The sequence below is a fragment of the Syngnathus scovelli genome, chromosome 3, assembly GCF_024217435.2.
Source record: "Syngnathus scovelli strain Florida chromosome 3, RoL_Ssco_1.2, whole genome shotgun sequence".
In the NCBI taxonomy this organism is placed as follows: domain Eukaryota; kingdom Metazoa; phylum Chordata; class Actinopteri; order Syngnathiformes; family Syngnathidae; genus Syngnathus; species Syngnathus scovelli.
In genome coordinates, this window is record NC_090849.1 from 9,263,046 (window position 1) to 9,275,499 (window position 12,454).

The window sequence follows — 12,454 nt, forward strand, 5'->3', positions numbered from 1 at the left end:
AATTAGAATATAAAACTCTTCAGTGTTCCAGCTCTTCAAAATCACAATATAAAGAAATTGTCTACCTCTTCAAGGATGTTCATCTGAGACACCACTTTGTTGATGTATGAGTGGACTTTCATCAGATCCATGCTGTAAAGGGTTCCCTCAAGAAGGTCCACCATAGATTGGAGCTGGTTGTTAATCCCACAAAAGCAGTGTCAGTTATTCATTTTCTATTAACATCTTCATGTAATCTATTTATCTGATTTTGACATAGTATACATTGGTTTAAATGCACTAAAATACATGACATGACATTGGTTTGGATAACTATTGACTTTGCAGTTAAATAAGATGGTGTTTGTTTCAGAGCCTATTTAGCTTTATCGAGAGGATCTTTAGTTAGTTTAGGTCAGAGGAATTGTGAGGCCCGGCTTTCTTGGTCTGCACTCATACTGAAATTAAACATCTAGCCAGCTTTTGCTATTTTGCACCACTTGGCACCAACTGACTGGATTGTCACAGTGTATACTTTGAATCTATGTCTAAAATTGGGATCTTGCTAGATGTTTGCAAAAGGAAGCAATCCCTTGTCACCCCACTGTTAGCAAACCTCTTGAACAAGTACAACTTTAAGTACATTGGGATTTTCATAATGTTTGTGTGATATGAACTCTGTCAACTTAAAGTTTTCATTACGTATTTTGAGCTCTGCATTCTTGTGTCACTTTAAAAACTGAAACTTCAACTTAATTGACTCACCTTTAACAACTCAGGGGCCTGTTTCTTAAGCTTCTCCATCTTCCACTCATTCTCACAAGGGTTGAGAGAGGATGGTGGTGCGGTGCAGGAACATTTACAGTCAGATCCGGAGCTGACTGTTTCCACTGTATAGAAATCCTCCACGCGAACACTGCCACTCCGCAGCCGCATGCAGGCATCCCTGCTCAGAGGTCGCATGATGCACTTACAGCGGCAATCCGAGCCCTCCGATACCATACGAACAGGCTCTGTCTCTCCAAATATCTGAAAGTGGAAATAATCAACAATTTACTGAAGCTGTAATGCCGTGATACTTTATTGGTGAAATTGAATGACAGTAGGTAGGTCAATACATTGAGAGGTAAATTGTGAATACTTGTGTTGGAGATAAACATAAATTTGGATGGACTTTCCTATAAACATAAGAAGCCTTATTTCCTCATGAAATGATTTCTTCCTCTATTCTGACAAGGACGGGTAAGTGGTCAGGACGGGCAGTGAGCAAGGCGAGTCGAGTCGAGTTGGGTCAGTACACGGGCAATGTCGGCAACAGGAATCGTTCAGACAGAGCACAGTGAGCACAGGGGTGGCATCACGGCCAGGGTAAGAGGACGAACTGACAGTGACTGGCTAGATTCACGGGGTTTAAGTAGGGCTGACCTAACGAGCAGTGGCAGATGATTGGTTTGATTGGGGGTGTGGCTGAGCGTCAGATGACGCAGGCATGTGAAGCATCAAGCAACAAAATAACGCATACCAAAGAATATCATTCCCTCTCTGAGCAGTGAGTTACCCCATTAAGCTATTGTACCAGCTGAACTACATATACCGTATTTTTCGGACTAAAAGTCGCTCCGGAATATAGGTTGCATTAGCCATAAAATGCACAATAACGTGAAAAAAAAACATATATAAGTCGCTCCGGAGTATAAGTCGTGTTTTGGGGGACATTTATTCGACAGAATCCAACACCAAGAACAGACATGAACGAGCAACATCAGGCTAAACATACAAACAAACTAACGTGACATAAACACAACCGAAGAGCTGAGAACGGGCATGACGCAACATTCAGAGTTATTCACATAACTATTACATAAATAACACGTTTATAAAACCATCTGTGTCACTCCAATTCATTAAATCCATCGATCGTCCTTTATGTCAACAATGGGTGCGCGCCGCTGACGGCGCTTGCACTTCAAATATTCCACAGGCCCACATAACGATATATAAATTATATATCAAATAACTATTATATAAGCAATAATGTTATCAAACCATCTGTGTCACTCTAAATCAGTGGTCCCCAACCTCTAGTTTGCGGACCGGTACCGGTCCGTGGGTCATTTGGTACCGGGCCGCCAAGCCGCACAGGAAAAAAAAAAAAAAAAATTCTCGACGATCAATTAATTCAAGTCAAGACGCTCGTCCTGGTCACGTGACATGTTTCCTCAGCCGAGCCCGCAAAGCTAGCAAAAATGAGTAAGAATGTTTTAAAATTATATTAAAAAAATTGGCGATTCTCTCCCAATTACATCCGTCGGTTCAGGTCAAGACACTCGTCTCGGTCACGGGACATGTCACCTCAGTCGAGCCCGCGAAGCAAGCAAATATGAAACAGAGATGTTTGGAAAGCTTCTTCGGAAAGGGAAAAAAGCCCAATGAGGAGACGGAAGAAGAAGAGGCTACGACTTCTAAGAAAAGGAAAGCTGCATTTAAAAGAACATTTCTGTAGTCCTACTTAAAATATAGATTTGTCGCCACAGGTCACTCTGACGCGCCAAGCCCACTCTGCATAATATGTGGCGACAGGCTAGCTAACGAGGCAATGAAGCCTTCAAAACTGCTTCGGCACATGGAGACCAAGCATCCTGTATTAAAAGACAAACCTTAACCACCTCGGGTGTCATTGTCTCCGATTACGCCTAGATGGGACCGGCTCGTTTCTGAGAAACAAGCTCAGCGCTCCCACTAATTCAACGTAATGGTGAGTTTTATTTTTATGTCGTTTATACTTGCTATTATACCAGTCGTATCATTTTATTTCATCGTATTTATATATTTATAATAAATGTATTATTTATTTTTATAAATGTATTATTTATTTATATAAAGGCCGTTCCGCGAAAGTATTTCTGACACGTAAACTGGTCCTTGGCGCAAAAAAAGATTGGGGACCACTGCTCTAAATCATTAAATCCATCGATCAAATTCTTCGTCCTTTGTCAACAACGACGCGCGTGTGCCCTGACGTAAGCCTCGTCGTTATTCCACAGACCTAGTATATAACTATATTGTCGCGTTAACAAAGTACAAGGACCCAAGCACCGGCGTGGACTTCCAGGCGTGTGGCGGCGTGGACTTCCATCCCCCTGGTGGCACTTCCAGCCATGGAGGTGGAAGAGAGCTCCATAGAATAGGACCGGGCGTGCGTAAAAGCCATGTCCGAGCCCCATCCACTGTCCCCCGGACAGCCACTCGGCCAAGCAGCGGCCCCCGACTTCCATCCACGGAGGTGAAAGAGAGCTCCGTAGAGTAGGACCGGGCGTGCGTAAAAGCCATAATAGTTTTTCAAACCTTCTGTGTCACTCCAAATCCTTAAATCCTTCAAACTCTTCGTCCTCCATGTCACTTACAAACAAAGCCGCTAATGATGCCAGTAGTATGTGGGGGCCTTCGTCATCTTCGTCATCCCGTGATCGAATCTTTGTCTTTTATGTACCGTAATTGCCGGACTATAAACCACACCGGATTATAAACCGCACCAGCTAAAATTCAGGGATGTTTCAGTTTTTTTCTTAAATAAGCCGCACCGGACTATAAGCCGCACTTGCACACGAGTTTTTTACAAAGAAAGACAGCACATAGAAAGCCTTTTTAACGTTTTAATAACATACTTGAACATGTCTTTCTAAACATTGCCTGTGACGCAGCAGTAGTACCGCAGCAACGCGGAAGTGTGCACGCGAGTTATTAGCAAAGAAAGACTGGACACAGAAAGTTTTTTTTTTAAAGCTTTAATAACATACCTTAACATTTCTTTCCAAACACTGCCTGTGACGCGGCAGTAATACCACAACAACACGGAATTAACACAGCAAAGTCACTGAGACGCGGCGGTAATGGCGGCGGTTACACAGCAGCAATACGGTAGCACAGCACGAACAGGGCTGGTTAAAAAAACATACCAGTAAAAGTACAAAAAGAGCCGTCTTCATCTTCCTCCTGTGCACTGAAACCAAGTCTTCCTCCTTAGTGTCCGGTTGGAATAGCGTTAGATATCCTTCACCTCACACTTTCTCAGTCTCTCTTTCGTCGACGGTTTTATGCATTTCTTCGAGTGTGAAGAGGTTCTGTTCATGTTAATCTTATTCATGCACGAAGCGCTTATTATATTAAACTAGCGAGCGACACGTATAGCTTAAAAGCGGCATCATATTCATTTATTTTATCCCCCATAATGACGGTTTGTGTATAAAAGCTTCCTGTCTTTGTGTGAATGTGGGTGTGTGCGTGCTGCGCGAGACGATCACGTCTTCTTCGGCGCATTATCTCTTCTTCGCCTGTCTCGCTCTTGCTTCCGGCTAGAGCGCCCCCTGGAGACCGGAGGCCGTAAAAATCCATAAGTACGCTCCAGAGTAGACACAAGATAATGTCACCAACATCGACTGCCTTTGGCTTAAAAGCGGCATCATATGCATTTCTTTTGTCCCCCATGATGACGGTTTGTGTATAAAGGCTTCCTTTCTGTAATGTCCGTCTTGATCGTGTGATGCGCGAAATGTAACCAAAAACTAGCACGTCTTCTTCGGCGCATTGTCTCTTCTTCGCCCGTCTCGCTCTTGCTTCTTGCTAGAGCGCCTCCTTGAGGCCGGAGGCCGTAAAAATCAATAAGTACGCCGCGCCGCCGTTTAAAGTTCAAAGTAACCTTCTGAATAAAATGCATTAAAAGTTCACATTCATTACAGCCTGTTTTTGGTGAGCAAAATGTCAGAATAATTGAATTTAAATGCTGATTTATTGGGTTTTAATACTATGCAGATTACTTCACTGGTTTCTTTTATATCAAACAAGTTGTTGTCAAAAACTTGTTTGATTTAAAAGAAACCAGTGAAGTGATTAAAAAAAAGGAAAAACAAGATGAACTTAGTACAATTACAATGCAGATTGTCCAAACAGCGCCACTGCTTTGTGTAATCTCTGAGTGATATGGCAGAGTAAGAGAAAGGGTTTAGAGCACAGGTGTCAAACTCAAGGCCCGGGGGCCAGATACGGCCCACCACATCATTCTATGTGGCCCGCGAAGACAAATTGTGCATCAAATTCGTGTGTCATTACTAGAATTGCAAATTGTCTTCACTTTTAATAATAGCTTTTTTAAAAAATATTTGACCAGTTTTTACTCGTCTGATTTGTTTTGTAGCTTTTACTGTATATAATAGTGTTAAGAGTAAAAGTGATCAAGTTTTGTTTGTTTGTTTGTTTTGTTTATTTATTTCGAACATTTAAAGAAATACAAGAAAGAAAGTAACAATACTGAAAATAATAACTCCACAGTACAATAGAGAAGAAAGAAAAGAAAAAAAAAAACATTGCGTTATAAATTTTCACTTTATCATAAAAAATCTTATTTGTTCAAAAGGGAGTAGAAGGAAGCCTAGGCTTATCTAGCTCTACCCCTTATAACCACGTTTGCTTGATTCCGTCAAGATTTGTCCATTTTCAGATTTGTTAAAGATATACATATATATATATACATATACACATACATACACACATATAGATATTATACATACACACACTTATACATACATACACCTCCTTTAAATAAATACAAAAGCAGTTTAAACACCTCACAGCATGCTACGGTATCCCATCAGTATTTTGCCTTTATACATTTTTTTAAACTGAGGTAATGAACTACAATTCTTTAGTTCGTCACTGCTGGCGTTCCATAATTCCACACCTTTAACTGTTATACAATGCAACTTTAAAGTTGTTCTCACCAAATCTCTTTTAAACATAAGTGTTCCTCTTAAATCATAGGTACTTTCCCTCCACTCAAACAACCTCTGGATACTGTTTGGTAATTGATTATTTTTTATTTTGTACATGAGTTGGATGGTTTTAAAATCGACTAGATCATTGTATTTCAGTGCATTCAGTTTTACAAAAAGAGGGTTAGATGGTTCTCTGTAATCAACATTATTTACAAGTCGTATAGCTTTTTTTTGTAGAATGTAGATTGGATCTGTGTTTGTTTTGTATGTGTTGCCCCACACCTCCACACAGTACATAATGTATGGGAGTATGAAGGAGCAGTACAAGGAATATAATGATGTTTGGTTTATAAGATCTTTTACTTTATACAATACTGCCAGTGATTTTGAGATCTTTGATTTGATATACGTTATATGTGGTTTCCAACTTAATTTTTTATCTATTAGCACTCCAAGAAATTTTACTTCATTCACTCTTTCTATTTCTATATTATTTATTGTAAGAATTTTGTCTGTGTTTGTCGGACGGTTTCCAAATATAATATACCTTGTTTTACTTAAATTCATCCATCCATCCATCCATTTTCTGAACCGCTTAGTCCCCACGGGGGTCGCGGGCGTGCTGGAGCCTATCCCAGCCGTCATCGGGCAGTAGGCGGGGGACACCCTGAACTGGTTGCCAGCCAATCGCAGGGCACACAGAGACAGACAATCAATCGTACTCACACTCACGCCTAGGGACAATTTGGAGTCTTCAATCGGCCTACCAAGCATGTTTTTGGAATGTGGGAGGAAACCGGAGTGCCCGGAGAAAACCCACGCGGGCCCGGGGAGAACATGCAAACTCCGCACAGGGAGGGCCGGAGGTGGAATCGAACCCGCACCCTCCTAACTGTGAGTTTATTTGTGTCAAACCAACTCTGTAATTTTTCCATTTCAATACCCACAATATCCAGTAGTTGGTCCAGGTCGTCCCCACTACAGAGCAGATTCGTGTCATCTGCAAAAACTACGGCCTTGAGTAATCTGGAGACCTTGCACATATCATTAACATACAAAATAAATAACAAGGGGCCTAATATTGAGCCCTGAGGAACCCCACACTTTACCTGCTTTAACTTTGATTTGATGTCCATTAATTGCACATATTGATTCCTGTTTGATAAATAACTGTTTAACCAAGTGAGTGGCATACCTTGTATGCCATATCTCTCAAGTTTTGTTAACAGTATTTTATGATTTACAGTATCAAAAGCTTTCTTAAGATCTAAGAAGACACCTACAGCATATCGTTTATTTTCAATAGCTGTTGTTATTTCAGCTACGAAATCTAACAAAGCCATTGTGGTGGTTCTATTTTTCCGAAATCCATACTGTTGGTCACACAGAATATTTTGTTTTGTGATGAAATCATCAAGCCTTTTATAAAATATTTTTTTCTAGTATTTTGGAGAATTGTGGGAGTAAAGATATTGGCCTGTAATTTGAGAATATGTGTTTGTCCCCAGCTTTATATATCGGAATAATTTTAGCTGTTTTCATTTCACTCGGAAAAACACCATTTGTCAGTGATTGGTTGCAAATATGTGTTAGGGGTTTCACCACACTTTCAATAATATTTTTAACAAGTGACATATCTATTCCATTACAATCAGTTGACTTTTTACCTTTAAATCCTCTAACGATTTCTATTATTTCCGTCTCATCCGTTCCCCTTAGAACCATACTTTTGGCTATGGGTACATCCTTAATTAGGTCACTTGTACTCCCTTTTTTTGGTACTTCTTCCGCCAAAGTAGGCCCAATACCAACATAGTAATCATTAAACTCCTCTGCAATCATTGCAAGTTCATTTATAGTTATATTGTTACTGTTTACAAAGTAAGAAGGATATCCTGGCTTTCCAGTTCTGTTTTTAATAATTTCATTTAACACTTTCCATGTTGTTATTGTGTTACTCTTGTTTTCCTCCAGTTTCTTGCTATAGTAGTTCCTTTTACTGTTTCTCATTATTTTGATCAATTTGTTTTTATAGGTCTTATATTTCAATTCAGCTTCTTTTGTTCTTATCTTTAGGAAATCTTTGTATAACAGGTTTTTTTTCTTGCAGGCGTTTAAGATTCCCTTTGTCAGCCATGGTTTTTCCACTGAGTTGTGTTTGACCGCTTTCCTTACAAGAGGACAGTTTTTATCATAAAGTTCAGATATAATGGCCATGAATGTGTTGTAGGCTTCATTTACATCACCCACATATACCTTTTTCCAGTCTTGTTTTAGAAGATCATTTTTGAATGAGTTAATTGAATTACCAGAGTTCATTCTACACATTTTAAAAGCTATAGCATCCTTTTTTTCCCTTGTACAGTTCTGGATCACCGCAAACACTGGCAGATGGTCACTTGAATCATTTATTATCAGTCCAGTTTTTACTTTATTTTCAATCACATTTGTAAATATATTATCAATTATAGTGGCACTGTGAGATGTGATTCTAGTCGGACGAGTTATTGCAGGGTAAAGACTCATACTGTACATTAAGTTAATGAATTCTGTTATTGGAGTCAGCTGAAGTGGGTTCAGTAGATCTATATTATAATCACCACAGACATAGACCATTTTCGTATTGATTTTTCTTTCATACATTCTTGACAATAGTTCACTAAATGCCTCAATACTTGAACCTGGACATCTGTATACACAGCTTACCAAAATGTTTTTGGATGATTCCATTTCTATTTCAACAGTAATACATTCCATGAGATTATCTATTGCTTGAGACATATTTCTTACTATCTTACACTTACAGTTTTTGTCTATGAATAGAGCAACCCCTCCGCATCTTTTTCCCATCCTATTTAATGTATAACTCTCATACCCCTCTATGTCAATCTTTTCAGCCTGATCTTCCTTTAACCAGGTTTCAGATATTGCAATAACAGTAAACGGATTATTCATATCTTTTAAACATTGTTTGATCTTAGAGATGTTTGCTTTCAAGCTCCTACTATTAAAATGTATAATTGACATTGCCCTATTTGTTGCTACATTCTCGCTAAATTGCTCTACAGTATAATATTTACAGTTCGTTTGATTGTAGTTGATAAAGAAGTTATTCACAGGATCAATATTGTTCTCTATATCAAATCCCTTATGATCAGTGTAATCAAATGTTTTCAAATCAAGTTCTTCATTTTCAGCTATTAGTGCTTGTTTGTTAAACAGACCAGTTGGAAAGGAAAGGCATTTGTCAGTACTGTTCATGATAGGTTGATAAGTTCACCAGGTTTTTACCTTCCATGATATAAAAGTATCACAACTTGAGGTTCTAAGTAATGATGTACAGGTTACTGATCTCCTTCATACCGCTTAAGTTGCTCTATGGCACTAATGCAGAAACCATGAGAACTCTCTGCTGCTCCAACAGGTTTGATGAATACCTTACAACCTGCAGTTCAAGTGGACTGTATTTTACCGTTTTTCTTAAGAGCTCTTGCTTTTTTAGCTATTTCACCATTTTTCTTGGTGAGGTGTTCATTCATGTATATGTTCGTGCCTTTTAATTTCCTACCTTGTTTGAGTAGATTTATCTTACTTTTCCTATTTGTAAAACGGACAATTATAGGTGGTATCTTGCTATCTAGACTCCTCGTTGGCAGAGTGTGGCATGCCTCAATATTGATAGTGTCAATGATGATGTCTCCTCGGTTGTCTCCTCATGTTCAGGATAGTCCTCTGAAGCAAGGCCTTTCACAGCCTGCTGGTAGCTTCGTGGTTTAATCTTTAAACCTGTGATGATGACATCGCTCATTCTGGAATACTGCTCCAAGTTGTCTAATCTATTTTCCAGGGTGACTATTTTCTTATTTTGTTCAGTATTTAATTGTTTGAGCCGCTTCACCTCTCCCATCAGCTCTGTAATAATGGCCTGTTGCTTCATTATGGTTTCAAGAGTTGAAAACATCGCTTTCATTGATAGCTTCAGTTCCTCCATGTCCTTCTGGAGCAATTTCATGGCCATCCTGACTATCAACCTATACCTGATGGTAGCTTTCTTCCTGGGGCTGGAGATGCTATCCCACACAACCTGGTGTCAGATGACCTCCTAGGGCGGCTGGTGGTGCCAACTCACTGGAGCTAGTGGTGGCTATCCTCCTGAGCCTGGTGATGGTAGTCTGCTGAGCCTGGTGGTGGTTGTCCTCTAGGGGTTGGTGGTACTAGCTTACTGAGCCTGATGTTAGCTCTCTTCCAGGGGCTGGTTGTGCTAGCACACTGGGCCAGATGGTAGCTCTCCTCCTGGGGCTGATGGTGTTAGCCTCCTGGAGGTCCGGTGTAAACCGCAGGTCCGGCGTTACTGGCACGCAGTCACCGACGGTCACAGGTCCAGCGTTGCTGGGACGAAGTGCAGCACCGACAGCGGGTCCAGCGTTGTTGGCTCGAGGTCCGGCAACGGCAGCGAATCCGGCGACGTTGGAGTGGGGCACTAATGTGACCGCGAGTCCAATTGCGCCGGGAGGATTTCCAGTGGCGGCCGCGGATCTGGCGGCCGCGGATCTGGCGTGGTTTGATAGTATTTCGCTTTAGAGTTGAAAATGACCGTGTTGACGAGCGCGGTGCGAGCTAGCTAGCAGCTTAGCATTCAACGGAATTCAACCTGTCTTTTGGCCACAAAGAAAAAAAAGTCCCTTCCATTAAATTGAAAAGTGCACGCACAAGCGACCGACATAAGCACACTCAGATCAAGTGTAACCTGAGTCATCATGAAAATCATGAAAAAATCTTATATAAGCCGCAGGGTCCAAAATTTTTGAAAAAATTCGCGGTTTATAGTCCGGCAATTACGGTAAACTGCTGCGCCGCGCTGCTGACGTCACTTGAAATTCAAATTACAGTAATCCCTTGCTACATCGCGGTTCGTTTATCGTGGTTTCACTTTTTTTTTTTTTTTAAATTTGTAAAATTTATGAAAAAATTCACATATACGTAAGTCGCTCCTCGGTATAAGTCGCCCCCCCCCACCCAAACTGAAAAAAATAAACGTGAGGAAAATACAGTATATAATATTTTCTGCCAGCGCTCTCAGTTTGGATTTTATCCAAACCCAAATTACAAGTTTTCCTCTTCTATGTAAGCCATACGATTGACTACCCTGTCTACAAATAGTTTCTGTGGCCTTTGAATCATTGAAGACACAAGAGTCCTAGCAGCTTCACTTTGACAATGCGCATGCTCACCAGGGCGAGATGAACATCACTGAGGTCAACCTCCCAACTCACTTCACAGGGCTCCGTGTGATTTTTTTTTTTTCCCAAGCTCAAGGGAATCATCAAGAGGACCCGTTATACAAAGACTTGGACGGCTTCAAGACGGCAGTGGCGACAGAGCTGTACAGGATACCTCTTGTGATCCTTCTTGGAGTGAGTGAATAAAGGCGTGGCAGAAATGTTCGATGGGTTTAAAAGTTTTACTTTGGAGTTTAGATTTGACATCTATTCATTAGTATTTGGTACAGAATTAGTATTTCTGTTATCAACGAAAATTAGGACGAAATATCTTCCTCAGCAAGACTTTATCGCGTGATGGTGAGATGGTCACTTAGTCACATGGTGATAATGATAACTAAATCTGTGATACTTAATTGTTAATGAATAAAAATGAGACTACATGTGCTTTAGAAAATAAAAACTATGCAAAATTGTTTTAACCAAAATAAGATGACAAGTTTCACGAAATGTTGCAGAAACTCTTAACGTCGTTTGATTTTCCTCAATCCTGATCATGGTAGTACTTGGATCAGAAGAAAACACTCTTGGGTAGGCACGTGCGGATGGCGGGGGGCATCTATTTTATTTAAATAGATGGGTGTACGAACAAAATAAGGTACCAATTGGATTTGGTCGACATCTGCTGAAAGGCAAACAACACCCTGACCTGGTCGCCAGCCAGTTACAGGGCACATATAGAGACGAACAATCAGTCACACACGCACGCGCGCGCGCACGCACACGCACGCACGCACGCACGCACGCACGCACACACACACACACACCATCATTGAGTGGGAATCTATCTCATGGTGCCTGCACACAAGTCAGGCGAGTGTAACCCTACACCAGACCTGGGCAAATTACGGCCCGCGGGCCACATCCGGCCCTTTGTGCGTCCCTGTCCGGCCCGCATGATTGATTACAACTTAATGTAAAAAAAAAAATAATAATAATCAGTGTCGTGCATGCAATACAACAGTTTTGCTTTTATTTTGAAAGGCGTCGCACTTTCGTGTAGTGTACGTGTATGTGAGCTGTGCGTGAAGGTGAACAGTGCGAAGTAATGCTGCCCTCAAAATGTGTGCTGACCCTCAGAAAAGAAAAGTTGACAAGGAGCGCCGTGTTTTCAACAAGACATGGACTGCCAAGTATTTCTTTACAGAAATGAAAGGTAAAGCCGTATGCCTGATTTGTGGTACACAGGTCGCTGTGTTTAAAGAATATAATTTGAGTTGCCACTACACGACCAAGCATGAGAAAAAATACATCTGTCTGATAAACAGGGCGCATCAGAGGCTGATCCATTGCTAGCAAAACTGCAAGCCCAACAAGGACTTTTTATCAAACTTCACACCCAGAGATGGAGCGGTTAAAGAAGTTAAGAATACATTGTACTGATTAATGATTGTTTTTTATTTGACCTATACACCACGATTTCACATA

At 40.7% G+C, this 12,454-nt stretch overlaps 1 protein-coding gene across 5 annotated transcripts in view; it reads right to left on the bottom strand.

Annotated features, from left to right (window-relative positions):
* Nucleotides 1–12,454, bottom strand: part of olfml2a (olfactomedin-like 2A) — a 66,120-nt gene that overhangs the window by 34,204 nt on the left and 19,462 nt on the right. For 3 of the 5 annotated variants that reach the window (XM_049764255.2, XM_049764252.2, XM_068650085.1), the window contains exons 2-3: nucleotides 745–1,008; nucleotides 66–173 (exon numbers count right to left, since the gene is read on the bottom strand). In XM_049764255.2, coding sequence (XP_049620212.1) covers nucleotides 66–173; nucleotides 745–981 — 345 coding nt within the window. In that variant the 5' untranslated portion in view covers nucleotides 982–1,008. Of the gene's footprint in view, nucleotides 1–65; nucleotides 174–744; nucleotides 1,009–3,324; nucleotides 3,347–3,935; nucleotides 4,601–12,454 lie in introns of those variants that run through there. The other 2 variants (XM_049764253.2, XM_049764254.2) reach the window with 2 other exon arrangements.